The 26,301-nt window shown below is 31.1% G+C and overlaps 3 protein-coding genes and 1 pseudogene across 3 annotated transcripts; 2 read left to right on the forward strand and 2 right to left on the reverse strand.

The window, feature by feature from the left end:
• Positions 1 to 2,176: 2,176 nt before the first annotated feature.
• LOC116404609 lies at positions 2,177 to 5,299 on the forward strand (annotated as a pseudogene).
• Positions 5,300 to 6,157: 858 nt separating this feature from the next.
• Positions 6,158 to 8,840, reverse strand: LOC101214526. Its single transcript, XM_004153648.3, has 4 exons — positions 8,616 to 8,840; positions 6,871 to 6,967; positions 6,677 to 6,731; positions 6,158 to 6,564 (listed from the first exon to the last, which is right to left on the reverse strand). The coding sequence occupies exons 1-4, from the start codon at positions 8,754 to 8,756 to the stop codon at positions 6,387 to 6,389; spliced, it is 471 nt and encodes a 156-aa protein (XP_004153696.1). The 5' UTR covers positions 8,757 to 8,840; the 3' UTR covers positions 6,158 to 6,386.
• Positions 8,841 to 9,112: 272 nt separating this feature from the next.
• Positions 9,113 to 11,907, reverse strand: LOC101214769 (endoglucanase 13). Its single transcript, XM_004153649.2, has 6 exons — positions 11,692 to 11,907; positions 10,715 to 11,128; positions 10,495 to 10,581; positions 10,216 to 10,368; positions 9,811 to 10,092; positions 9,113 to 9,597 (listed from the first exon to the last, which is right to left on the reverse strand). Exons 1-6 carry the CDS (start codon positions 11,905 to 11,907, stop codon positions 9,280 to 9,282), a joined length of 1,470 nt encoding a protein of 489 aa, XP_004153697.1. The 3' UTR covers positions 9,113 to 9,279.
• An 8,484-nt stretch (positions 11,908 to 20,391) lies between these two features.
• LOC101222843 (very-long-chain aldehyde decarbonylase CER1) lies at positions 20,392 to 25,874 on the forward strand. The gene is made up of 10 exons (XM_004153152.3): positions 20,392 to 20,614; positions 20,883 to 21,103; positions 21,689 to 21,921; positions 22,682 to 22,901; positions 23,631 to 24,006; positions 24,403 to 24,510; positions 24,639 to 24,839; positions 24,987 to 25,082; positions 25,175 to 25,348; positions 25,489 to 25,874. The coding sequence occupies exons 1-10, from the start codon at positions 20,555 to 20,557 to the stop codon at positions 25,654 to 25,656; spliced, it is 1,857 nt and encodes a 618-aa protein (XP_004153200.1). The 5' UTR covers positions 20,392 to 20,554; the 3' UTR covers positions 25,657 to 25,874.
• Positions 25,875 to 26,301: the final 427 nt, after the last annotated feature.

Here is a 26,301-nt window from a genome sequence, read left to right on the forward strand (position 1 = left end):
TCATTTATTTTTATTTCATTTCATTCCAAAAGTTGCAAAGCCATCTCATTGTAGCAAAATAGACTGCCACTAGATGGGATGCAACTTTTTGAAACTCTTGTTGTTTAATTAATACAAATTAAAGGATTAGGTAATTTTGTAATAATTCATTTTTTTATTTAAGAAAATGAACTATATTTTAATTAATTTAAAAGTATAATGGAGTTAAGATTATGTCATGTCCAACCACAAGTTATTCTTTGACATGTTTAATATATATATATATATATATATATATATACATACCTTGGGACTGATGCTTTATATATCTTTAATAATAATATGTTTGAAATAGTTCAAGGCATTCAATATATTTATTCCCACGAATCATTACAAAATATATACTATAAAAAAGTCATCCTTGCCTTATATTGAGGTCTCTTTGTTGATAGTGCTATAGTTTTAAAAGGAAAACATTTGGCTCTACTTGATTTGCACATATATGTGTAACCCTCCTTCCATTCAATTAAAATGTGATATGTGTAAAGTATAACATAGACTATATACTTAATATTGCTCTTTTTTAAATTAGAAAGAGAATTATTAATTGAAACTTAACAACTGACAATGTTAAATTACATAATTAAATGTCACAAACTAAAATTAATCTTTCAAATCATATTAAGTCATTTGATTGTGACCAAGAAACTTGAAAATTGTAATTGTTCCTATACTATTGCATTATATCCTCAAAATCCATTTTATAACTTGTCTCTATAATTACATGTGTTCTCAACTTTGTAAGGTGGAGAGAAAAATGAATTTTGAAGTGAATTGTAGCAATAATATATCATATCATGATATATTATATAGGTCATATATCCATTATTATTAAAAGAGAAAAAGAGAGATTTATTGAGAACACACTCTAGACCTCATATATGTAAAGTAGAATTAATAGAGCATATCTAAAGTTGTTAATAAAAGTTCAAGTGTACTGATCAAAGATTCATGGTTGAGAATTATTTTATATTTCATGGTCCTACTCAAATAGATTTGGACAATAGTATGTGACATTGTTATAAAACCTATAATTGAACATTTTAATTAATCCATTGATTTAACCAACAACTATAATATAATTAAATTGACATATATATATACTCCTTTTGAAAGAGAGAGAGAGAGAAGAATATAGGAAAAAAAAAGATAATGGGTCCTTAAAAGAGAATGAAGCAAAGGACAATACATATCCTATCCAATCTTAAAACTTTGTTCTAAAAAACTATCATAATGTCTTTAGATCTATATCTTATATACACTCATTCCTAACCATCACTTTTTGTTGGTAACAAAAACAAAAATGTTAGCTACCATTGGGCATATATGGTTTATAACCCTCTTCACCTTCATCTTCATCTTTCATCTTTCATCATTCATCTTTCATCTTCATCATTCTTCCACTTGTTTAATTTCCCTACATATGTTTGCCTTTTAACATTACATATTAAGGATTTTAGCTAGTTGGAATGCTCTGTATGTTTTATTATATCTTCATGTACTCTACCTATATATATAAGTTCATCATCTATTTAACTTTATCAATCAATTTTATTATATGCTACTCCAATTCAATTAATACAACCAACTTTTATATTTCTTTTATTCATTACGTCGAGATGTTTAAAATTCTAATGTCCCACGTTTAAAAAGTCTGATCCTAATGAAAACATACAAGTCACTCAACTTTAAAAAGCGTAAATTAAAGCTTAGCCCTTGTCATACGTTTAATGTTCTCAAAATACTATTTTGACATTATTTAGGTTAATTCGACTCAAAGAGAGATAAATCACCGACTTCTAGGCTAAATTTAGAAGTAGATGTGAGCACGATAGACCGAAAAATCAAAGTCGGTCGATCAAAAAGCGAGAGAGGTCGGTTTTAGAAAGCTTCAAATCGAAAATTTTCAGAAAGTATTTACCTGACAGACTGACCGACTGACATTCTTGGATGTCAAAGTCGATTTGACATTTTATTAAATTGACCATGATTGATTTGGGATTGATTTAAGAAAAAAAAAGACCGACTCCGATGAACCGATGATCAATTAGAAGGGTACACTAGAAGGGGTGAAAAATGCAATTATATCAAAGTTGATGTCCTAAAGAAGAAAAGTAAAAGAGAAAAAGGGATTTGGGGGCGAAACTCCGTGATGGGGACAGAGGGCCTGAGAAAAATGGCGGCAAGGCAGAAAGCGGTGGCGACACTGCTTAATCTAATTAGAACCCTTAAAAACGATCGCCGGAAGCCTGGTTTCAGCCAGCCTCTGCCGTCGTTGAGACGTGCCTTTTCACTTTTACGATCAGATCAATCTCATCGACAATGTCCCTGAAGATCAGCTTCGTTTTCAACGGTACTGCCCTAACTTCTCCTTTTTGTCTTTTGCATCGATTTCTTTCCTCAATTTTATATCTTTGACTCTTTTATGCGGGGATTTAAGGTATACTGAGACGGGGTTCACTGTGAATGGAGTGGATTATGAGGGCAGCTTGCTTTGTGTTGGGAATTTGTTGATGTCTTGGACTCCTAAGAAATTTTCGGAAATTACGTCTGATAGGTTTGCTTTGCATTTCTTGTTCCTAACTTACAATACTCGATTTACTTCTTTTGTTCTTTTTGGTGATTGAAATGTTTTTTTTTTTTTTGCAGCTTATCTATCTTCCAGATTGTGCGCCCTATTACAGGTAAAATCTGTTGTTGTGTTCGGAAAATGTGTTGAATTATTGGTCATTGTTGAAGTAGTTTTAATACGAGTGTCTAAAGATACCTAGATTTGACGTTTCTATTGAAATGTGTTTATTACTAAAGGACGTCTGTGATTTTCCTTGGCAATTGGTGCCCAAATGTTATATGGTAAGTTGTATTGTCCTGTCAGATTATTGAGGTGAAGTGCAAGCTGGCCCGCGACTGTGGACGAGTAAGGTTCTTGGACTAGTTTTTCTGTGCTTGAGCATGAGCAAGACTTTAACTTTATCATTCCTTTCCTTCTTTCAATACTGTAACATGTGGGGTAAGATTTTCACGTCTGCCTTAGACGAGGATATCTTGTGAGATAGTGCAGGTTTGTGGCCTAATTGTTCCTTTGAAGTATCCCACAATACAACCATGCCTTAGTTTTGCTGTTTAATAATTAGATTTTTGATAATTTGACTCGTGTACCTAGTTAAAAATGTAGACGGATCTGAAGCTTTTAAACAGGAAGATGATGAGGATTTTTTTTTCTTCACTCTTTCTCGTTTTTTTCTTCCTTCTTTCTCTTTCGGCTGATAAGCAAGTCTACCCTCCATATATTTTGATTATGCTAGAAGAGGGAAGAGGACCAAATGAGATATTTACATCAGCTAGCTAATGTTGTAAGGGACGTGTAATATGTTGTAGAGGAGATGGGAGAATGAATCTAGAATTCGCAAATTTGTTATTGAGAAAGGGAGGAATAACATAATTAGAGTGGACTCGTAATATTTATCAATTAAAAGCTTCTTGAATATGTGAAAGATTTGCACTTTTCAGCCATTGAATGAATTACCCAAGACCTAAACTCTTGTTTCTTTATTCTTTCTCTGATTCTGAGATGAGGATGTCAAGTGTACGTTTCTGTTAACAAGGTTTATGGTTTTCTTTCTTAGGCATTCTTCTAGAATCTGACATGAGAGATTACTTCCATTTAAAGTTGAATGCATAAGCTAGCCTGTAAACCAAATATTCTGTTTATTTTCGAGCTCTGCCGTCATCATCTTAGTGCCGTGTATTGTTCATATTTGCTCTTTGCTAGCACATTTTTGTTGATTTCTACTGTCAACTGATTAATTTTCTTAATTTTAATTTTTTTTAAATCTTTCTTATTGTCAGAAATTCTAATACTTGGCTGTGGGAGATATACTGAACCAGTAAATCCTGAATTGAGGCAGTTCATTCGTTCCACTGGCATGAAGTTGGAAGCTGTAGACACGGTACTTTTGGTTTGAAATTATGTTGTTTGTCGAATTTGTCTTGATCCATAAGATAATTACTTTTCATGCATCTGAAAATCAAGATTTTGAGCTATCTTATGGATCTGTGACTATTGGTGGGAAACAGTATATTCTTTGTTTAGGATAAGAAAATAGGTGGGAAAACATCCACCAACCATAATAGCCTCGTCAAAAGAGATTGTAGTGGGTTACTGTATTGTCTAGTTTGTGATAAGATAAATTAACGTGTCATCAATTCACCAGTAACATCCTCTTTTCCTTACAATCCCTTGATCAGATGGGTATTAAAGACTTTTTAGTGTAGGATATTAAAAACCACATGTTTCTTCATCAATAAAAAGAAAAGAAAAAAAAACTAACCCACATGATGTAGTGGAAATAGGATCTGAATTATAGGTGATATTTGAGAATGATGTTAAGTTCAACTGTTCAAGAACTATCTTTAGAGCCATATGTCAACTTTTGCTTAAGAAAGAAACAAGTGGGTTGTTGTTGAGTAAATTACCAATTACAATGATCAACCGGGGACTTGCTAGTTTAAACAGTGGGCTGTTTGGAATCTCGAATGGTCTCATTTTGTCTAAATTTAACTAGTTTTTGACACGATGGATAATTTGTTACTGTAGATCAAGTAGTTATCTGCACTCTCTCTTTCTCTCAAGGCAAATCATCCATGTCCAGCAATTCTCTTCATATCCTATGTATTTCCGTACACTACAAACCTAATCGATATTTGATATTTGAAAAATGAGGGTACTTCAGATATAGGGCAGAATTATGCACTCTACTTGGGAAGAGGGCTGTCTCTTCTTGTACAACTACTTTTCACTTAACCTTTAACCTCAGACCTTGGGGGGTTGAGAGTACATGTATAGACCAGTTGACCTATGTTCGAGTTGGCATGTTTATCCTTAACAAAGCTTTGTTATTTGCAGAGAAATGCGGCATCAACTTATAATATCCTAAATGAGGAGGGTAGAATTGTAGCTGCAGCGCTTCTGCCTTATGGAGTTTCTTCATGACCCACCGCCCAGAGCCAGACTCGGTTGTTGTTATGGATGCCTCTAAATTGCAGGATTCTTCTACCTCTCAAATCTTACAAGTATTACTTAGCGCTTTGATCTCTACTCATTTGTAGACTGACTACAACTATCGAGTCACTTGGTCCTTTTTGCTGTATAGATATACTGTTATTGTCATAACCTGCCATCAAGAATTTTGGCAATAAGCTTTTGGCAGCTTATATACATTCAAGAAAAATTAAGTTTACACTATCTATTTCCTGATTATCTTATCTTGGAATCTGGCCCTTTCAATTGAATTCCCTTTCAAGGGGAAGGATTTTGGTAGGGCTAAAATCACTTTCAATTAACCATCATGTTGCTGAAAATTCATTTCTCGTATTCTTTTTCTTCTTTTGATAGGTTTTTGGAATCAATTCTTTTCACTGATGAGTTGTTTGTGAGATTCACTAAGGTGTGCACAAGCTGACTCATACATTTTAAAATGGTGAGATATCCGAATGAAGAAAAATTTAGCACTTAAACTATTTGGAGCTCTCTGTCAAGAAAAAAGAATTCACGTATGACAGACCATTGGGTGTGTAGATCCTCCATTTGGTGGCCATAGCTTTTAAGATTTGAGATAGTTTGGTATCTTTCAAAATCATGAATTCAAACTCTTAGTCTTAAGTCAGAGATTTCATAATCTGAACTTTTCTTTTTTCCCTCGCAAAATCTGATCATACGAGTCTTATGTATGGTACGAAGTGCAACAAATATGGCCTAGTGGTGATTGAGATGAAGTGGAAATGTTAAAAGTAACTTTGTTGGGATAAGTTCAAACACAATGATAACTACCTATGTTGGATATTTCAATTTCTAGGACTTCTCTAACAATCAAAACAACTCTTTTATTTTTTGTATCTATAAACTTAACGTTTAAAAATAATAAATAATTATTAAACAATACCTAAAATGTGGAAAAATTACTGTAATTGTTACGAGAATCATATTAAACCAAATTACAAATTAAGATATCCTACGATACAAGTTGTTGTCTTTAAACTAAGATATAATATTCGTAGTTAGCAACTAAGAGATATGTAGTACCAATTTTTCATTCTTACTATACTAAAAAAATGCAAGAAAAAGAAAAGAAGATTTTTTGGAATTGATAATTTCCAAATGACCATAACAAATAGACTTGAGTCGCAACCACATCTTGCCAATTACAATATTATTAACTCGAAAAACATCCTAAAATAGGGGCAAAAATTTATCATATACCCCAACTATATTACAACTTTTTCTATACTAAACAGGGAATTCATCAGTTTGAATTAGTATTTTATTGTCACACCATTGTAAACTTCTCTCAAATTTCTGGATTTGCATTTCTGGGATGTTGCTTTGTTTGATCCTCGTACTTTTTAGGATCTTTACTTTCATCATTCTCCATCTTCATGAATTGGAACCCCATAATATATCGATACTCTCCCGTCCCAAGGCAACGGGAGCAGTAGCCAAGACCACTCCCTCCACAAGTCCTGCACCTGCAATAGTAATTGACGGCAGTTTATTTGATACCAAGTTTTGGTGATGTGAAAAGAGAGAACGTTTACGAAGTTATGAGTAGGAGAAAGGAAATATGACAAACACTCGTACCATTTTGGCCATTCCCCTTTTGGAAGCATTTCTAAGTCAACAAAATTTGTCCTCCCTAGTTTTAGAAAATAAGGACATGTTACTTAAAGGGATTGAACAAACAAATTCAACTCAAAAGTTCTGATACAGCAGGTCCTAATTAGCCATCTAATGGAGGGATTGTGGTGAGAGAGAGAGAGAGGGAGAAGAGATACCTCTTCCACAACAATGGTGACAGTCAACTCTACCACTTCCGTTGCATATCACACAAGGTGGATCTGGCTTCTTTATTTTTTCTCTTCTAACATTTGACTGGAGAGTAAGAGAGGAAACACTACAATGAGACTGTCTATGAAAAGTGGTATCAATGTGTTTAATAATAACAATTAATGTTTGGTTTTACACTATAAAATGAAGATTTTATATAATTAAAGGTGATGTTGAATGATAGATCTATAATAGTTGGTTATAAAAGTGATTACAGAATCATAGAATTACTAAAGACCGCCATTTAAAAAACTGGTTACTTTCTTGAATAGTTATTGGTCAATCATTTGACCCACATTCTCTCACAAGTGACTTAACGTAAAAGTGATTTAAGAAATTTTGAAAAAAAACATCCACAACATTGCCAACACATAATCGTATTAAAATGGAAGTGATTTAGCAATGGCAAAATATACTCCCACGCAAGCCTTAATCCTCCGTTAACATCTTATTCAACTGCCACTTAGTTTGATTAGGTAAATCATGTTCGTGTTAGCAAAACAAACTTGAGAACCGAGATAAAAGTACCATAGAAGTATCAAAACCGATACACCTAATAATCACAAGTATAGGAGACAGAAGAAAACTACATCATATCATTTGTAGCCTCAGATTGTATGAAAACATTTCTTAGAATCTTATTTGGTAGGTAGGAAAGCCAAACACACAAAACAGAACCCAAGTAGTAAAAGCATTTATATCAATAGGAAAATTACTTAACAGAGTATTGATAGAATCTATTGAAATATAAAAGATGATGAAATTAAATAGAACTCGCCCAAGTATTTGAGGTATTGAACCCTCCCTCTTACATATCTTTCAAATTCTAATTCACTCAAAAAACTGCCTACCTTCTTAATCTCCCACCCCCTCTATTTATTTCCCTATACCCTAACTTCCCTAACTAATTTTTAAGGTTCCAGTCCCATTGATAATGGTTTCATTTTCCGTTTCCTGTTTTTTAAATTTTTGCTGGTTTTCTTCCTAATTTTGAATTATAGTTTTCACCTTTTCCAAAGGGACACTTGAACCCCTAGTAAAATTCTAAAAACAAAACAAGTTTTTGAAAACTACCTTTTAGTTTTCAAAACTTTGCTTGGTTTTTCAATAACATTAGTAGAAATTGGGGAGCAAAACATAGAAACATGGGTGTATGTATTGTTTATAAGAATAATTTCCAAAAACCAAAAACCAACTAGTTACAAAATGGGGTTACTTCAAAATTTTCCAATAATGATTCAATCAAGTCTATCGTTGAAATCAGCACCATAAAATGAGCTGAAGGAAATAGAAATAAGTTCCATTAAAGAAAAAGCTAGGTACTATGTGGTTTCATTTTCCAACGGTCTTCAGAACAAACAATATTTGGTAAATTAGTCAAGGATTGCTCTTTCACATTCAGTAAAATAGCAGGTACAATTATATCCCTCATCAGTAGAGTAAACAGAAGTACAATTATAAGTTTTCTGCTGCAGATAATACACCCTAACTTCAATTAAGAGCTAAATTAATTAACCCACGTCGGGGAATGATATGAACAAGAGTATTAACATTGAGTACGTTCAATTACAGTTAAGAAATGTCCTTCAGACATTAAACACGAAGAGAATTCAAGAACAGAGAACAAAAAAGGGGCTTGAGATAAACGAAAGATAGAAGAAGGTAATATTCAAAGTATAGTTGAGGGAATTACCTCTGTTCTGACGATCCAAGAAGGCTTTGAAATTGATAGACGAGGAAGAAAGATTGAATTCCCAGAAGGAGTTACGCCATTTGAGTCTGTGGCTTTCAATTGAAGAGCTGGAAGAATAATCGGCGTTGCTCTCGCTGCCATCCAAAACCGGCCGACGACCTCCGTCGCTCAGTTTTGCCGTTTCGTTTTATGGCGGTGACGACTGAGCTCTAGTGGCTAAATTTGTAACAATTTAGTATATAAATTTTAATAACTTTTTCATTATTAATTTACTTTTTTTATATATACTTTTAAAATTTATTAGGATTTATTTAATATTTGTGAAAAGTTGAAAAACATATCCAATATTAATTTCACAAATCTTAAATTATTTAGTTCCTTTCATGAAAATAAGATAAAATTTGTATTAGATTATAATTTTCATCTTTAACCCTCTATTTATTTTTGTTTAATTGATGAATGTATATATTATAAAGTATAAAGTATGCACAATAATATGTGTCAAATGAAAGGGGATTTTATTTCTATTTCAAAGACATTTCTAACAAATACAATCTTTGAAAAGGCAATTTTAGCCCTACTATCAACATTAATGTTCCCTAAAGTCCAATCCAAATATGATCTTATTAGGAATCACAAAAGACCTAGGGCTCGATTTAGTACTTCAAGCCAAACGAGCCAAGACGCCGATCAATGGTGCTGGAGTTACTGTTGCTGGTTCAGCTGTCTTGAAATTGGATCTTGAATCCCAATATACATCGTTAGGGTCTGGTCCTCCAACTACTGCTCCGTGTAAAACATTTGGATTTGGTCCGTTTCGATTGAACCATAAGTCAAACCCACCATGACATGTGACTGGGGTGTGGTCCCTCTTGATTGAAACAATAGATGCTCCTCTATGATGAGGTTGAGTTGGATACTTTGACCCGAACCCAACCATGTAGCTCATTCCACTTGGATTTGAACCCAAAATGTAATCAACCTGAAAAATCAATGTCCAATAAGGAGTGAATTGGTCATCTAGAGATGATTTACACTCTTATTCAATGTTTTCTATTTTTAAAAAAGTAAATAGAAGGTCTGGGATTAATAAGTACATCAAGATATCTAAATTATGTAGTTGCACCCTCATTCATGTCTCAAACATATATACTAAATAATCAAGTTTACATATTACGTGTGGCCCGTTATGTACCTGAGATTTAGCAAAGGAGATGAGGTCAGAGGGATGGACGCGGGCACTGGGGCACTGGATTGAGGCATGTTTGGAAGACAAGTAGTCGGAGTAGACGGTGGCGAGGAAGGCGGCAGAGGTGACATATTGAAGGTTGTTCCATGGCTGGAACCAGAGGAGGCCAGCAGGGGTTCTTTGAACATTGGAGTTTCCTTTTTGGAGGCAAGAACAAAGGAATTGCTCACCTTGGCTCTTGAAATCTGCCCACAAACCTGAGGATGGAACCTTCCCATCCAAAACTAGCTGCACCACCACCAAATCAAAAATCAGTTAATACCAAAATAATAGCTACACTCAAATATATCCAAACAGACATATATATCATCACCTAATTATTTCAGTAAAACCCAAACGATTAATATATACCTTAGCTGCAAGGATTTGAACACCAGCATACTTATCATCCCAAGAGAACATTGTTCTTGTTCCACCAGTAGTACCAGAGCCTCCCAAATAATTAAGGTACGTTTCATCGTTTGTTGCTCGATAAAGCCAAGCAGATGCCCACAATAGTTCATCCTTTATTATTATTTCAAACACACCATTACAAATATGAAGAAAGCAATAAAAAATATATGTATATGGTACTACACTTAACTACTATTTTCAAAAACTACGTTTGAAAATCATTTATAAAAATATTACCTGAAATCCACTGCTGGAATAGAATTGGCCGGCTACTGGTACGCTGTTTTGATAAAGCCCTTGATGATTCCGACCAAAATCAAACAGCTACAGATAAACGTAAAATTAACAAACAAATGATAAGAATAACCATGATGATGTCGAACACAAAAATTTAAGAAAATCCTTTAAACACACACACACACACACACACACACACATATATATATATATTAAGGACCTGCTTTGCATGACGAAGAAGCATAGAAGAATAGGAAGGATTGAAATGTTTAAAAGCAAGGGAGGCGGCGGCGAGAGCAGCGGCGGCCTCGGCAGCTAAGTCGGAGCCAGGGTGCTGGTCGTCAATGCGGTAGGCAGTGCGGGGCGTGGTCATATCTTCGGGTCTCTGCCAACAAGCATGGTCTGAGTTTCCATCGCCAACTTCACAATACAACACGTCTGGCGATGGATGAGCCTTCACCAAGTAATCTGTTCCCCATTTAATGGCGTTTAGAGCATTGCTTATTTCATGTTTGGCCCAAAGTTGGGTTTTGTACTCCACCACGCTCCATGATAGCATTGTCAATGTGAACGCCATCGGTAACCCGAACTTCACGTTGTCACCCGAGTCATAGTACCCTCCGGTCAAATCTACCTATATCAACTTAAGCTTTTGAGTTGATAAAAATAAAGTCTTCTACGTAAAAAGATTATAAAATTGTTGAGGTTTCAATGTTATGAAAATGTCACTTTTTTTTATAAACAAATAAAAGTTATATATCTATTAAATAGGTTTAATTGGTGATAAAAAAAATGAGATGTAGATGAAAATTTAAAATTCTACCATAGAAGTAATAAATTATGAATAATGGCATAATACAATAATTAAATTTAAAATATTAACATATATAAAAATATTTTAAAAAATTATATACTTAATTATTCATAAAATTGTTATTCTCAACTCCAAAGGTATAATAGTAAATAATGTGTGATTATTTGAATGTTAAACTCGAGGTTTTGTTTCTCATTTGGATGTACAAACGGTTAACTAATCTACTGGTAAAAAAATAAAGATATAACTAAACATGTGATTATTTGAACCTTAAACTTTAAATTTTCTTTTATTAAATGAAGATCAGTGTAAGTAAGTAACCTTTTAAAGTGGAATTAATGTAATAACACACAAACATAAGGGAGTAAATTATGAAAACTTACTCCAACATCCTTCCCATCTTGGAGACCAGAATCTCCACGCCATTGAACTCTTTGATTATGAGGCAATTTTCCAGATCTTTGAGCCTCATAATACAACAAAGCCTTTGTTAAAGCTTTCCCATAATCTGCTCCAACACACCCATGGATGTGACCAAGAAATATTCCAACCCCAACCAAAGCACAAACAATAATGCTACTTGAAGAAGAAGAAGCCATATTTGTTAATCTCTATTATTGAAGAAGAAGAAGACATTAGGGTTTGTTTATATAGAGAAACATATCTTTGTGATATCATAATGAACAAGAGAGTAATCCTCGTTGATTGCTAATTAGAGTGATTTTGGGTAAATTAATAGGGAAAAAAAGAGAAAATATTAATCAAGATTTTGGACATATATATGTATTTTAAGAAAGTTGACTAGATTAAAAAAAAAATCTCAGAACTTTGGTAATTTTTATTTGATTTTTCCACAAAAAAAAAGTTTCATTTATTTATGTGATTCTCAATTGCCTCCTCAAATCTCCATTAACTCTCCTAATTAGTCTATTTTATAATAATAACTCTCTCGATATGCAAAAGTAAGTTCCCATTTTTTATTATTTTCTTTCTCACTTTGCAAGTAAATCGAAAGACACAAAACTTTACCTTTTTTATTTATCGATTTACCATTGCATGCAGAACAAAGTCTTAATTGGGAAGGAATTACTGATTGGGAGAATAATTATACATATTTTCATTTCATCTACTTTTAAGTGAATTATAAAGAAATTGGGATGAGTTTTCAAAGATTTAAATCAATAAAAAAAAAACATATATATCTTACAATATCCGATGAGAAATTAGATCTCTAACCTTTAAGAAAATAGGTTAGGTCAATACCACTAAATTAAACTCATTTTGGTGAGTGATTTTTTGTTGGAGCCGTTTTCAAAACATGTGATGTAAAGTGATTTTGAAATTTAATGTATGGCTTGTAAATCATGGAGAGTGTTATGAATATGTTAACTCTAGTTTGAAATTTAACTAGGTATCATGTGGTTTCCTTTAGAGTATGTTTGGAATATAAGTTTCAATTGTGTCTAATTTTAATAATTAGATTTTGAAAAAAAAAAATATTAGAATGGTTAGTAACCACTTAAATAGCTTTTAAAATATAATTTAAACAACTTTCATCCAAACATTTAAATAAAAATAATTTTTTGCAAAAATATTTTTTTACTTTAGTGAATCGAAACGAATTCTTAGACGAGAGAATTTCTAATAAGTTACAAACATTTGAAGATTATATCATCCTATATGCTTAAGGATTTTAAGACTAATCGATTTCTAGTTTAACTTTTAGTATATCTTTTTTTTAAAAAAAAATATACGTTAGGTCGTGCACATGGACATCTCTACTAGGTTGACACTCTCTTAATACCCTCATCATTCCCGCTTTCATTAATACAGTAAGAATTAGTACAATTATAGCAAGAGACAAAAGTCAAACGGCAGTGCAAAAGCTAAAGGGCTAAACCTAAGCCCATAACAAAAAAGTTTAAAAAGCACTTAAATTGATAGCGATAGAGGAAGCACTAGAATTTGCAAACATAGAGGATTCGCTAGTCCACAATCCCGAGAGAGAAAGAATGTCTTCCCAAAAATCAATGGTAGATTTTTCCTTGTCCTTATAAATGCGATTATTTCTCTCCAACTATAAGTTCTACAGTACCGATGCAATGGTATTAAAAATGATGATACCTTTTGTTGCGTAGTTTTATTGAGCAAAGGAAAGAGCAAGGGCTTTTCATCCAAAATGAAAGAGTATGGTAATATATGAATATATGAAAATATTAACTTTTATTTGATATATATATATAAAATATTTTTTTCTTTTTGAGAACCAAATGCAAGCATACGAGGATCGAGAAGATATAGTTAGTACTTTAAGTTAATTAATCATAGAGATTGTAGAGAATTCAATTGTAACTTATTCTAAAATATTTCTTGTTATTATTATTAGAGAATTAAATTTTAAATATTTTTGGTTTTTATAAATGTTATTTTGTTTATTTAATGTGTCCAAGTATATGAAAATTGAGCCCAACTTACTCATTAAAAATTACTACAAAAAAACCAAATAATTAATAATAAGTACACAAATATTTTAATAATAAACCCCTAAATTTAGGTTTCCATATAAAAAAGAATAAACTTCCATATCTAATCTAACTGCCAAAACAAAATATATCTCTCTAAATAAAATATTGTACCACCACACCTCCGACGATCAATAACACTTGGGTAACCAATTTTAATGACCAACTTTAACGTTCATTGTTTAGAAGTGGATCTATCAAAGGATCAGGGCATGTCCGCCCTCACATCGCATGACCATTGAGGTGTGCTCCTCCTATATGTATTGGATGCACATAGACTAAAAAAAAGGAAACAAATGAGAAGTTACCATTTTAAAAAAGTTAGATTAAAGATGCTATTTTTAGAGTTTTGCTCAATTTTTATCTTAGTATTTTCTAATCTTACATAATTTATATGAATCTTAATTTTAATTTTAATCCTAGTAATCTCTAGGGTTTATCGAGGCTTGTCTCTAGCCCTTGGATCTTTTGATGTACTTTGTTTTTCGCTTCTCTTGTATTTATTATTATATATTAATGAAGCAAGTAGGGTGAGCGTGCTAAGGGGTGTCCACCTAGTGGAGATGTATGGGTGCACCTACTAATCCATCGTATCTTTTTCAAAAAAAAAAAAAAGAACCCTAGTAATCTCTAATGTCTATCACATTATGTTGGAGAAGTTGAGAGTCTCACATTGGAAAAACCAAGAAGACTCATACTCCATATAAGATAGATGAGTTATTCCTCTCATAGCCAATTGGTTTTGTGATGGAACCTCGTACTATCAAATTTAACATGGTATCAAAATCCACTAAACCGAAACGGGTATCTGGTCCAAGATAGGTGAACCCAAAAGTGCCACCATCTTGATTGGGCATATTGGAGAAGTTGAGACTCCCACATTGAAAAAACCAAGGAGACTCATACTCCATATAAGGTAGATCAGCTACTCATTTTATTGTCAATTCGTTATGAGATGGAACTCCATACTTTCAAATTGGGATGAAGCTTTTTAGTTTACATACGAAGTGAAAGATTTGAACTACAAACTTTTTGTTTCTCAACATACATATGATTTTATTTAGATATTTCTTTTTTCTCAATGAATGAAAACTATAAATTGGTTGAAAATTATTTTATACACACAATCATTTTTCAGTCTATTCATGATTTTATAGTATTATTAATTGTGCTAAACGTAGTAGTTTTTATTCCTTTTATCAATAGAGAGATCAAAGAGGATAGTAATTGAACCTCTTATTTCGAGCTTGCTAATACAAATAGTACTATATCATTTAAATTATGTTAGTTAATACAAAAACGTTTTGACACTAACACTCGTTTATTCAACTACCCTAACTAATTTACATCTATTTATTATTCTTTTTTTTCAAACTTATCACATCCACACAAAATCATATAAAAGTAAATAACTATACAAACATGTATACACTAAAATTATAAACTTTTAAATGCGATTTTTCGTCTCACTTTTTTCTTTCTTCTTTTGGTGAAATGTAGAAATTATATATTGTACGGAATAGTACAAAACCATTATAGAAAAAAGTTATTAGTTAGCCATGAGAGCGTTGGCTACCACCTTTCCACCCACTTACATTAGGTGAATGTTGCATGCACATAATTCAATACATATTTAAACCCATCCATTATTATCTTTGTATCTATCTTCCTTTTCTGTTCTAATTATTGATGTCAGTTTTTGTTCAATCAAAAACATATATATGAGTTTTACGTAACAATAACAATAAATTTAAATTTTAGAAAAGAAAGAATTTGCAAAACAAGAAAATGGTTAATGATGTTTAAGTCTTGCAAAACAAGAAAATGGTTAATGATGTTTAAGTCAGCAAGAGAACTATTGAATAGAAAAGAAATCAACACCTATTCGGAGGGTTTTTCGCACAATCCATATTCTTTCTTATCTTATATAGGATTTCTTTAGAACTTCTTTTGGTTTTGGCCTTGGCTTGAGGTGAGGCCAAGCGGGTTAGTGTGGGCTTCTTTAGGATTTCTTTGAGTTGGGGTTGAATACGGCTCGACCTCGACCTCGACTCGAGTGGTATGAGTCTTTTCCTGATTCCAACTTTCCTTTTCTTTTTCATTTTAAATTTTAAATTTATTATCCAGTACAAATGTGTCAATTTTTTTTCTATGGTCCAAATTAACCCATGACAATTATAATTATGTTTATGGAAAAATGCATGAAAATTCCTTCTTTTTAAACAAATAATAAGTTGAGATTAGAATTAACTTACATCCATGTGGATAATCATCTGGATTTTAGAATTTAAATTTATGAATGTTACTTTTAACTATAAGTTCCTTTGAAATGTTATATATTTTCTACTAATGTCGTAAGAAATTATTAGGTTAAACTTTCTACACTAACAAAAATATATAAATATTTTTAGAAATAGACTAAGAATTTATACGGGTGTTTAGGTCATCTACCAAAACCGAATAGACTATTATAGTTCATTTTATGTTTTATACTCTAATTATTATAGTTTGCACCTATTTTATACGCATCTCTTTTCCGCTTCGTGTTTTACTATTCTTTTACCCAAACTAAAATAATTTATCTTAGAAAATATAGATTATTATAATGTAAAGACTATATATAAAATTAATAACACTAACAATAACAATTGGTAGTACATAAATTTATAAAAAAAAATCGAGCGAACTTATTAGTTTTAAATATATAAAACTAAAAACAAATCTTTGTCAAAATAAATGCCGTCGTTTAGGATATATTACTCAAAACAACCAAAACTTGAAGGATACTCAAGAAATGGCTTCATCAACATTTGGAAGAACATCTCCTCCTTGGTGGGTGCTTTAACGTTTGGTCAGCTCTCACACACAAACAACAACTCTGCTCCTATAGCCAATTAATACACTTTAATATTCATCACCTCTGAATTAATCTTTTAGGTTGATGATGTGTATTTAATTATATATATATAGGCCTATTTTCTCAATTATGAATATGGAAAAAAGAAGAAGCTAAGGTCATACATACACGTGTTGTGTTGAGGGGTTCTTTTCTTTCTGTTTTTGGTAAAGACAAGAGTTTAGTTTTTAATTTTGAAGGAAGAAAGATCCATTATTGTGCAATAATCTCAAGAGATGAGATATATAGATTAGAAAATTTCAACACTAAAAGAGGCGAATATTAATTAATGAAAAATCCTTCATCTTAATACCAATAATTGTTTTCCTATAAACCCAATAAAACCAAAAATATCTCAAGTGTTGCAATTAAAGGTGTCAAGTTATTCTAAAATATTATTTTCCAAATAAATTTCAATGGTATAATATTATACATAGGTGATAAGGTTTTTAAAACCCCAAGGATTTGATCATATATTAAAATAATAATAAGGATGATCATAATAAAAAAAAATGTAGGTTTCGAAGAGTGGATGAGTTTTGTAAAGTGGGAATTAAGAAGAGAAAGTTGTGTCCACAATGGAACCACCTCTTGTATGCATTTAATAACTAAAGAGCTAGCTGTCTCCATTCTCTTTGCTCTTCACAAAAAGAGTTTGAATGTAAATTTTAGTCTTCCTTTTTGGCTACACCTATCTTATAATAATTAATAATGCTTTAATTTGCCTCCCTTGAACTTGAACTTCCTTTGTGAGACCAATAAATTATATTCATCATTTCTCTTTACCATGTATATATAATAATATGACATTATTATCAATGTATAGTCTATTGGAAAATAATTATATGAAATAATTATCAATGTAGTCTGTTCAAAAATAATAATAACATTACATCAAGTGGTTACTACAACAGTGTGTGTGTGTCTACCAAGCTTAATAAATTCTTTTAAATAGATTTTCTTTTTCTAGAAAAAAATCATCCAACCACCCAAATGATATCACAATTAAGTTAGGGGTGCAGACATCCAATTTATATTCAATGTCTTACTAGAAGCAAATTTTGAGTCATATTTGGTTAATGTTATGTTATGTTTCTATTTTTTTTTTCAAAAAAATAAAAAAATAAAAGTAAAGAGGGAAGGATCCATAGGTAATTTTATGTTTCGTTTCTTCGTTTTAAAACAATAACGTTATATAACGATGTCAACAACTAAACTCAAACTCACCTATTTTTTATTTTAGCTACATTTATAAGAAGAAATGCCAAAGATATATGTGTGTAAGTATAACAACAATTAGCTTCAAAATTAATATAATAGTCGAACATTTTGGTGGCATCAATGTGACCAACTCTAATCAACTACAACTTAATTAAACATATAGTGAAAAAAACTTTAATGTATACTTGTTTAGGTAAAATGTATTTGAGGTAGGAGATTTGAATATCTAACCTATTAATTAATCGAGGATACACACTTTAATCAATTGAGCTATTTTAGGGGTATCTTTTTCTTTTTCTTTTCTTTCCTTTCTTTTACTTTCATTTCCTTTTTTTTTTTCCTATCAAAAGATAATTTTGTGATATGTGAAAAATATATAGCTTAAAGTTATGTTAACCTAGTTTAGATGATCGGGTGCAACTTTTGAATACAATCTCCTGTGACTTTGTAAAAAAAAATACAAACTAGTAAAAAACGAACTACCAACTCCAAACCACATTGAATAACTTCTGATGGATTATTTGTAGTTTGATTTTAGAAATACACCATTAATTAGTAAATCATTTTATATTCTCCATTAATGATATATATATAGTTCTTCACAAATTATATTACCCTCGCATACAATAATATATATCATATATTTATTCACCATGTAAAAGTAATTGAAATTCACACTAATTTGAAGTAGATTCTAAGAGTATTTACATAATGATAGAAAGAAACAAATAATACCAAAAATAAATCATGGAAAAACGAAATTAAATATGTATGATCTAATTAAACTTATCAATTTGAATAAAAGTGGGAGAAGAAACATAGCCATAGATTGTTGGTGGGATATGATCGAAGTTGAGTTATTATCATTATCTTTATCATAAAATCTATTTTTATGAAAATATACTTAATTGTGTTGATCGATGCGTGAAATTATTTTAAATGACAACTTCTAAAAATATCACAATCTTTAACATGCTACTATCTTGATCTACCAAAATTCATCGTTACGATATTTTGCTATATATTTTGATTCATTTTGTTAAGTTTGAAAGTAATAATTATATATAAAGATGGAGTCTCAAACACATAGGTATGGAAGACATATTAATGTATCATAATATAATGGGCATAATTGTTAGAGGAATCAACTTCAAGACAGTAGAGAGACAAAAAAAAAAAGAAAAGAGTATTTAATATAAGTTTTTTAATTTAATAATAAAACAATAAGAATAAAATAAATTTTTAATAACAAAAGATGCATGTAGGTTTTTCTTGAATTAAGTTTGAAAAAGTTGAGAGAAAAAGAAAAGATCTCATAGTCACATAGACCTAAAAGCACTTTTCTTCAAGGACATTCATTATGCATATATCTCCAAACATATATGTAAATATGTATAATCTCATGAATCCAATTTTCCATATATACCTAGTAAATTAAAATAAAAGAAAACATCTGCCACATTTTAATGTTTATTGGTGTGCAAGTTGCAAAGACATATGAGTTGCAATATAACACCTAGTTTTTTTTTTTTTTTTCTCTTTTAATTTCACAATTGTTGGTGTAAGAATTACATTATTGCTGTACAAATAGGTAAATAATAATAACAAAATAAAAAACCTCTCTAATAATTTTCACTATCTTCAATTTAATTTCAACCTGACATGTGTATCTTACAAAATCCACCAAATGTTACTATTTTATTTTATAGGCAGTTTGGCAAAGTATGAGATATATTACACAACCACTAAAATTTTGTATATTCAATACATACAACAAGGTGGATGGAATGTAAAGAAACTGTACACAAAGAACTGTAGACGCTAAGAATAATGAGTAGGGAATTTATTCTTATTTTAATAAGTTGTATTAGTTTAGAAAAATAATACTTTTAAATATAACAAAAATAAATCAAAATATTTACAAAATAATATAGAAAATTTTTATATAATCTATAGATTGAGAGACTGTTATAGAAGTCTATCATGTCTATCATTACTATATTACAAAATTTTACTATAATATTTTGTAAGTGATTTATGGGACTGTTGATGGTAAAGATACCTTTGTTAGATAAATATTTTAAAACATTAACTTATATTATTAATGTCTCTCCCCGTATAAATTCAAAACCTTTGTTCTAATAATGTAATAGATATGGATGAAAGAACAAGTGCGAGAGCTATATACCTAATTATGTATATGCTACGTACTCACCAACCCATAAAAGTAATAAAAAGAAAAAGAAAGGAGAGTATACTGTATTCCTCCAACTGTCAAATTACCTAAATCATTAATTTTCCACCAAAGTAGATAAATTTTAAAAACTTGTTATCAAAAGAGTTTAAATCAAAATATTTTTTCTAGTCAATTCAAACACACTGCACTGTTCTGAATGAGTAAAGAATATGGATGCAAACAAGTAGCCCAAGTGTGTTTTCTTAATGGTTTAACTTCAAAAGGGCATGCAGTTGTAATTTCCTCATATGTTGGTGGCTAATATGGTGAACTTTCACTTTCACTTTCACCAAGCTAAGTGAGACTCTCTCTATATATAATCTTGTGACACCCATTGCCATGAAATATTGTAACCTTCTAAAACAATAACAATGGCTTCCAAACCAGGCATTCTCACAGATTGGCCATGGAAGCCACTTGGAAGTTTCAAGGTATATAAATTCTTTGGCTCATTTTTTTATGAATTGGTTTTAGTTCAACTGACTCGACTTTTTTGTTGAGAGTATATATATATTGTGTTAACGTTGTTTAATTCTCTTCTACCTTTCATTTTGAATTGATGTTATGAACAATATATCTTTTATGGGCTATTTTTTCTAATGAGTTCGACTGCTAACTTTTTAGTTGATAATATATAATGTATTAATTCATCTCTGACGAGTTTTTTTTTTCTTTTCTTATCTTTTTTTTTTTTTCTAGTTTGTGATATTGACTCCATGGGTGATTCATAGCTCTTACTTGTACTTCAAAGGAGGAGAAAAGAGAGATTTAAGTTATATTCTTATATTTCCATTTCTTGTATTGAGAATGATTCACAATCAGATTTGGATTTCTCTCTCTCGTTACCAAACGGCTAAAGGAACTAAAAGGATTGTTGATAAACCCATTGAGTTCGAACAAGTTGATAGAGAAAGTTCATGGTTAGTTCTCTCTCTCTCTCTCTCCCTACTGGTTTGATTTCTTATTTCTGGTCTTGAACTTTTTAGTACCTTTGTCTCTTGTTGACAAAAAAAATGGTTTATTGATTTCTTAAAGATGTTCGTTGAAAATTTTCTATATACTGTTCACTTTATATGTTTACCTTCGTGATTATGGTTTTATAATTGATGGAGAGGTCTCATACTAATGGAAGTTATTTTCCTAATTGCTTATAAATTCTAATGATTATTTAACTTCCAAAGTATTTTTAGTTGAAGTCTTTAATAATTTAAGTTCGTTATAATAATAAATTAAAGAAGTCCCATCTTCTTATATATGTATTAAATTTCTACCATTTTCTAGTATCACAGATTCATAAATACTCATCAATAACTTTATGTTCGACACTATTGAACTACGTGCGTACCAACAAACTTAAAGCACAAGTGAATTGAATACTATATATTTAGAATTTCATTCTTATTTTTAATAACATAGTACAATGCACCCTCTCTTTCTGAAGTGATTTCTTATCCTTGCAATTTTTATATATATAAAAAAAAGTAATGGTATGTGTTCTATTGCAGGGATGACCAAATTTTGTTCAATGGGCTGCTGTTTTGCTTGGGGAGGATGGTGGTGGAGAAGGGTGAAAATCTACCGCTATGGAGGACCAACGGGGTGGTTATAGCAGCATTGCTGCACGCTGGTCCGGTGGAGTTTCTGTACTACTGGTTTCATAGAGCTCTTCATCACCATTTTCTTTACTCTCGCTACCATTCTCACCACCATTCCTCCATTGCTACTGAGCCTATCACCTGTAAATTATATCTCTCTTCTTTTAATTTCCAAGTCTCGATCTACCAATTTTTCATGACGTAACGTTCATATTGAACTTTAAATTCACCATGTCTTAATCAACTTAATTAGATACTTAACAAATAAGCGTATAACGTGTCCATTTTCTTTAAATGTTGTTTTAGCAGTTCCATCAATGAGGCCCTACTTTTTAATTCTTCTATTTAATTTTTGCTTCAAAACTATTTGGTTTCTTGGTTTTGCTTAGAATAATGGTTGAGAAATTAAAGATTATATATTTCTTTTGATTGTTATATAGGGTATTTGATAAGTCAAATGTGTTAATATAAGATAAAGGTGTAATTTGACCTGAAAAAATGCTTTTCTATAAAGTGAAGAAGAGACGTGAAAAAAAGCAACAAGTGGATGTGTGAGTTTAGACCCTACACTTTCAATGAACAAATTAATTGTTCATCTCCCTCTTCCTCAAATCTAGTGGATCACATGCATGTTACTAAGGAACGAAGGATGAGAATGGCCATATAAAGATAAAGGTTTTTAATTAACTACCACCCAAGTTTATGTAATAGATGATTAAATTGCACCTAAGGACCACAATTTTAATATCTGACGTTGATATATGAAATGGGACACCGTCGTCTCTCACATGTTAGAGGAACTTTAGACCTGATCTGATCTTAATCGATATATTTGTCTAAATCAGTTGATAAGATGTATTTTAATTGATTTTGATTAGAATGTATGTGTATTTTGTTTTTCAGCTGTGATACATCCATTTGCAGAACACATAGTGTATTTCTTGCTGTTTACAATACCATTGTTGGTGACAGTGCTAACAGAAACAGCATCAATAGGGTCTTTTGTTCTTTATGTGATGTTCATTGATTTTATGAACAATATGGGTCATTGCAACTTTGAGATTGTTCCTAAGAGCCTTTTCTTCATTTTCCCTCCTCTCAAGTATCTCATCTACACTCCCTCGTAAGTCTCTTTCTCTAATTAAATCTAATTTGACAAATCGTTTTGAAAGTTAAGTTACTGAAATAAAATAAAACTTAGACATGTTGAGTTCTTCAACTTTAATTTCAAATTGTGTGTATACCTATATTTCGTCATTTGAACTTCCGAAAGTATCTAATAAATTTTGTAACTTATCACATAAATAATGTAATAGACATAAAATTATTAATCAAACAACCTAATTACTAGGCATTTGCTGAACCTAATGGAAGTTCAAAAGTCGAAAGGTTTAAAGGTTTAGGAATAAATTTATAAACATAAAGTGAAAGATCAAGAACTAAAATAAACTAGTAATTTATAGGTTGATTTTAAAAGGGTTTAAATTTTTATTATTTTCAGAATCACTGGAAAAATGCTTTTATAATTGATAATCGAATTTGGGTGTAATTAAAAACTAAATTGATTTCAATAATTAAAAAGATGTTTCAATAGGATTTTAAATGTAACAAAAAGTGATTTTCTTCGAGTCTTAATCATAGATATGAACAAATAAGAGTTTGAAAAGACAGGAGTGCTTGTACTGGATTGATTTTGGCTTTGACACATGGCCTCCAGCTCTAAATCACATCATGCATTAAATAAAGCTTGCTACACTGAAATTCATACAATTACTTCGTCAAATTTCAATACGAGTCTCATAAATGTGTTGACAAGTGACGAGAGTGAAATCGACTTTGATACAAAATGCAGGTTCCATTCACTACACCATACCCAATTCAGAACCAACTATAGTCTATTCATGCCAATATATGATTACATATATGGGACAGTGGACAAGAACTCAGATAGTTTATATGAAAACTCATTGCTAAGAGAAGAAGAAGTGGCAGATGTGGTTCATTTAAGCCATTTGACAACCCCACAATCTATATATCATATGAGGCTTGGGTTGGCAACTGTGGCCTCACAACCATTTACCTCAAAGTGGTGGTTGACTCTACTTTGGCCTTTCACTTCTTTCTATGTACTTGCCACTTCATTCTATGGCCACATTTTTGTCTATGAAAGAAACACTTTCAAGGCACTCAAATTGCAATCTTGGGTCATCCCTAGATTCAATCTTCAAGTAAGCCATTATTATTAATTATTATTTTCCATTACTGTTCAATATCATACAAAATATCCCACCTTCATATTTTTTTTTACTTGTTTTTGTTTTCTAAATTTAGTTTAGGATCTGTTTTGTTTTCTAAATTTAGTTTAGGATCATTATAGATCAATATTTAATCGAAGAAAATGCAGTTGAATTTGTCTTCTTACTGTAATTTTTATATTAAGCTATATCATCGTTAAACTATAAAATAATATGAATTGATAAATTATATTTATTAATGTATATTCTTAGTACAATGATAATCATGAAATTAATTATACTAATATAATAATATGAAATTAATTATAAATAATTAATTTCTTTAACATTAACTCTAATTAATCCTAAATTTGAAATTGGTATTTGAAGTATTTCATGAAAGGGAGAAGAGAAGCAATCAACAAGTTGATAGAAGCAGCCATTTTAGATGCTGATAAGAAGGGAGTCAAGGTGCTAAGCTTAGGCCTCCTTAATCAGGCAAGTAAAAAACTCAAACTCATTATTCTCCGATGTAAAATCAACAAGATTTAAAATCATTTTTTGAACTTTATTGAGTCAGGATATCTTAAGGAAAAAGGTTATGATTTTGAGATTATTGGATGCAGGGAAAAGAGCTAAATGAATATGGAGAATTTTACATACACAAGTATCCAAATTTGAGAATAAAATTGGTTGATGGAAGTAGTTTAGCAGCTGCTATTGTGATCAATACAATCCCAAAAGCCACAACAAAAGTGCTTCTTAGAGGAAACCTTTCTAAGGTTGCTTATGCCATTGCAGATGCCTTATGTCAATTGGGTTTTCAGGTCTCCCTCTCTCTCTAATTTCTTTTAATTAATTTACATATATAACCATTTTAATTAGTAAATTATTCACAAACAAAAAAAAAACAGTCAACAAACTCAAAATATTTAGTCTGAGTTTTGATTTTTCTATGTATTGTTGTCTCTCAGGTGGCTACCTTGTATGAGAATGAGCATAAGAAGCTTAAATCAAAGGTCACTACCAATTCTAACAACCTGGTCCTTGCAAAAATTACTACCCACAAGGTAATATTTACATTATGCATACCTATGTAATTACTACCCATAAATGATGAAAAAAAAAATTCATTGTGTTTAACCAAAATGTGTATTGACAGATATGGATAGTGGGAGATGGATTGGAAGAGTTTGAACAACTAAATGCACCAAAAGGGACAATCTTCATTCCCTATTCACAATTTCCTCCACAAAGACTTAGAAAAGATTGCTATTATCACATCACTCCTTCCATGAGGGTTCCTTCTTCTTTTCAGAACATCGACTCTTGCGAGGTCAGTCATATCAGTCAAAAAAATTTGTAGTACAAATCAATAAAAAGATATTCAAATACTACATCCATTCATTGTTGTCCATATATATATTTATTATCTACTGAGTACTTATGGTTGAATTGACAATTTTTTGATTGCAGAATTGGTTGCCGAGAAGAGTGATGAGTGCATGGCGAATGGCGGGAATATTGCATGCTTTGGAAGGAAGAGAAGGGCATGAGTGTGGAGAAACAATGTTGAGTTTGGACGACGCATGGAGAGCAAGCCTTGAAAATGGATTTCTTCCTTTGGAAATTCCTTCTATTTAAAATAAAGCTAAGAGACAGTACTATAGCGAAACATCTTTCAAAAATTCATAGCAAAACTACACTAAGGGAAAGATTTGATAGTTTCGATTTTATATCATCTTTTGCTACTTATTGATGTTTGTGGACAACACCTTACTGGTGTTTTATATTTTGATACCCTTATGAACTTTGCTATTAATATAAATGGTAATGAAGAATGTGATGAAATATTGAAGGAACTAATGTGTGATAATTATGGCATGGAATAATTTCTACAAATAGTAAAACTACAATGATTTTGACTTTTACCTTTTTATGAGAATTATTTGTTATGATTTTATTCCAGATATAATGACAATTTGGTCCTACATACCTTCCAAAATTTTCACAAAGTTCTTAGGATTAAGTTAATAAGTGAATAAAATAGAGTTTGTGCCAAAGTTTATGTCTAAATAATTTAGAGAACAAAATAATCATAAATCTAATACTAATAGACCTATCAAGTCTAATACTAATAGACCTATCAAGTCAAGTTGATAGATCAATTTGTGATGAATGTTAAACCCTTCATTCATTTCAATTATATTGCTAGAAGGAAGGACGCATAAATTTAGAAGAGTCATATTTGAGCATATGTAAAGGTGACGCATAAATTTAGAAGAGTCA

Source organism: Cucumis sativus, chromosome 6, assembly GCF_000004075.3.
Source record: "Cucumis sativus cultivar 9930 chromosome 6, Cucumber_9930_V3, whole genome shotgun sequence".
Lineage (NCBI taxonomy): Eukaryota > Viridiplantae > Streptophyta > Magnoliopsida > Cucurbitales > Cucurbitaceae > Cucumis > Cucumis sativus.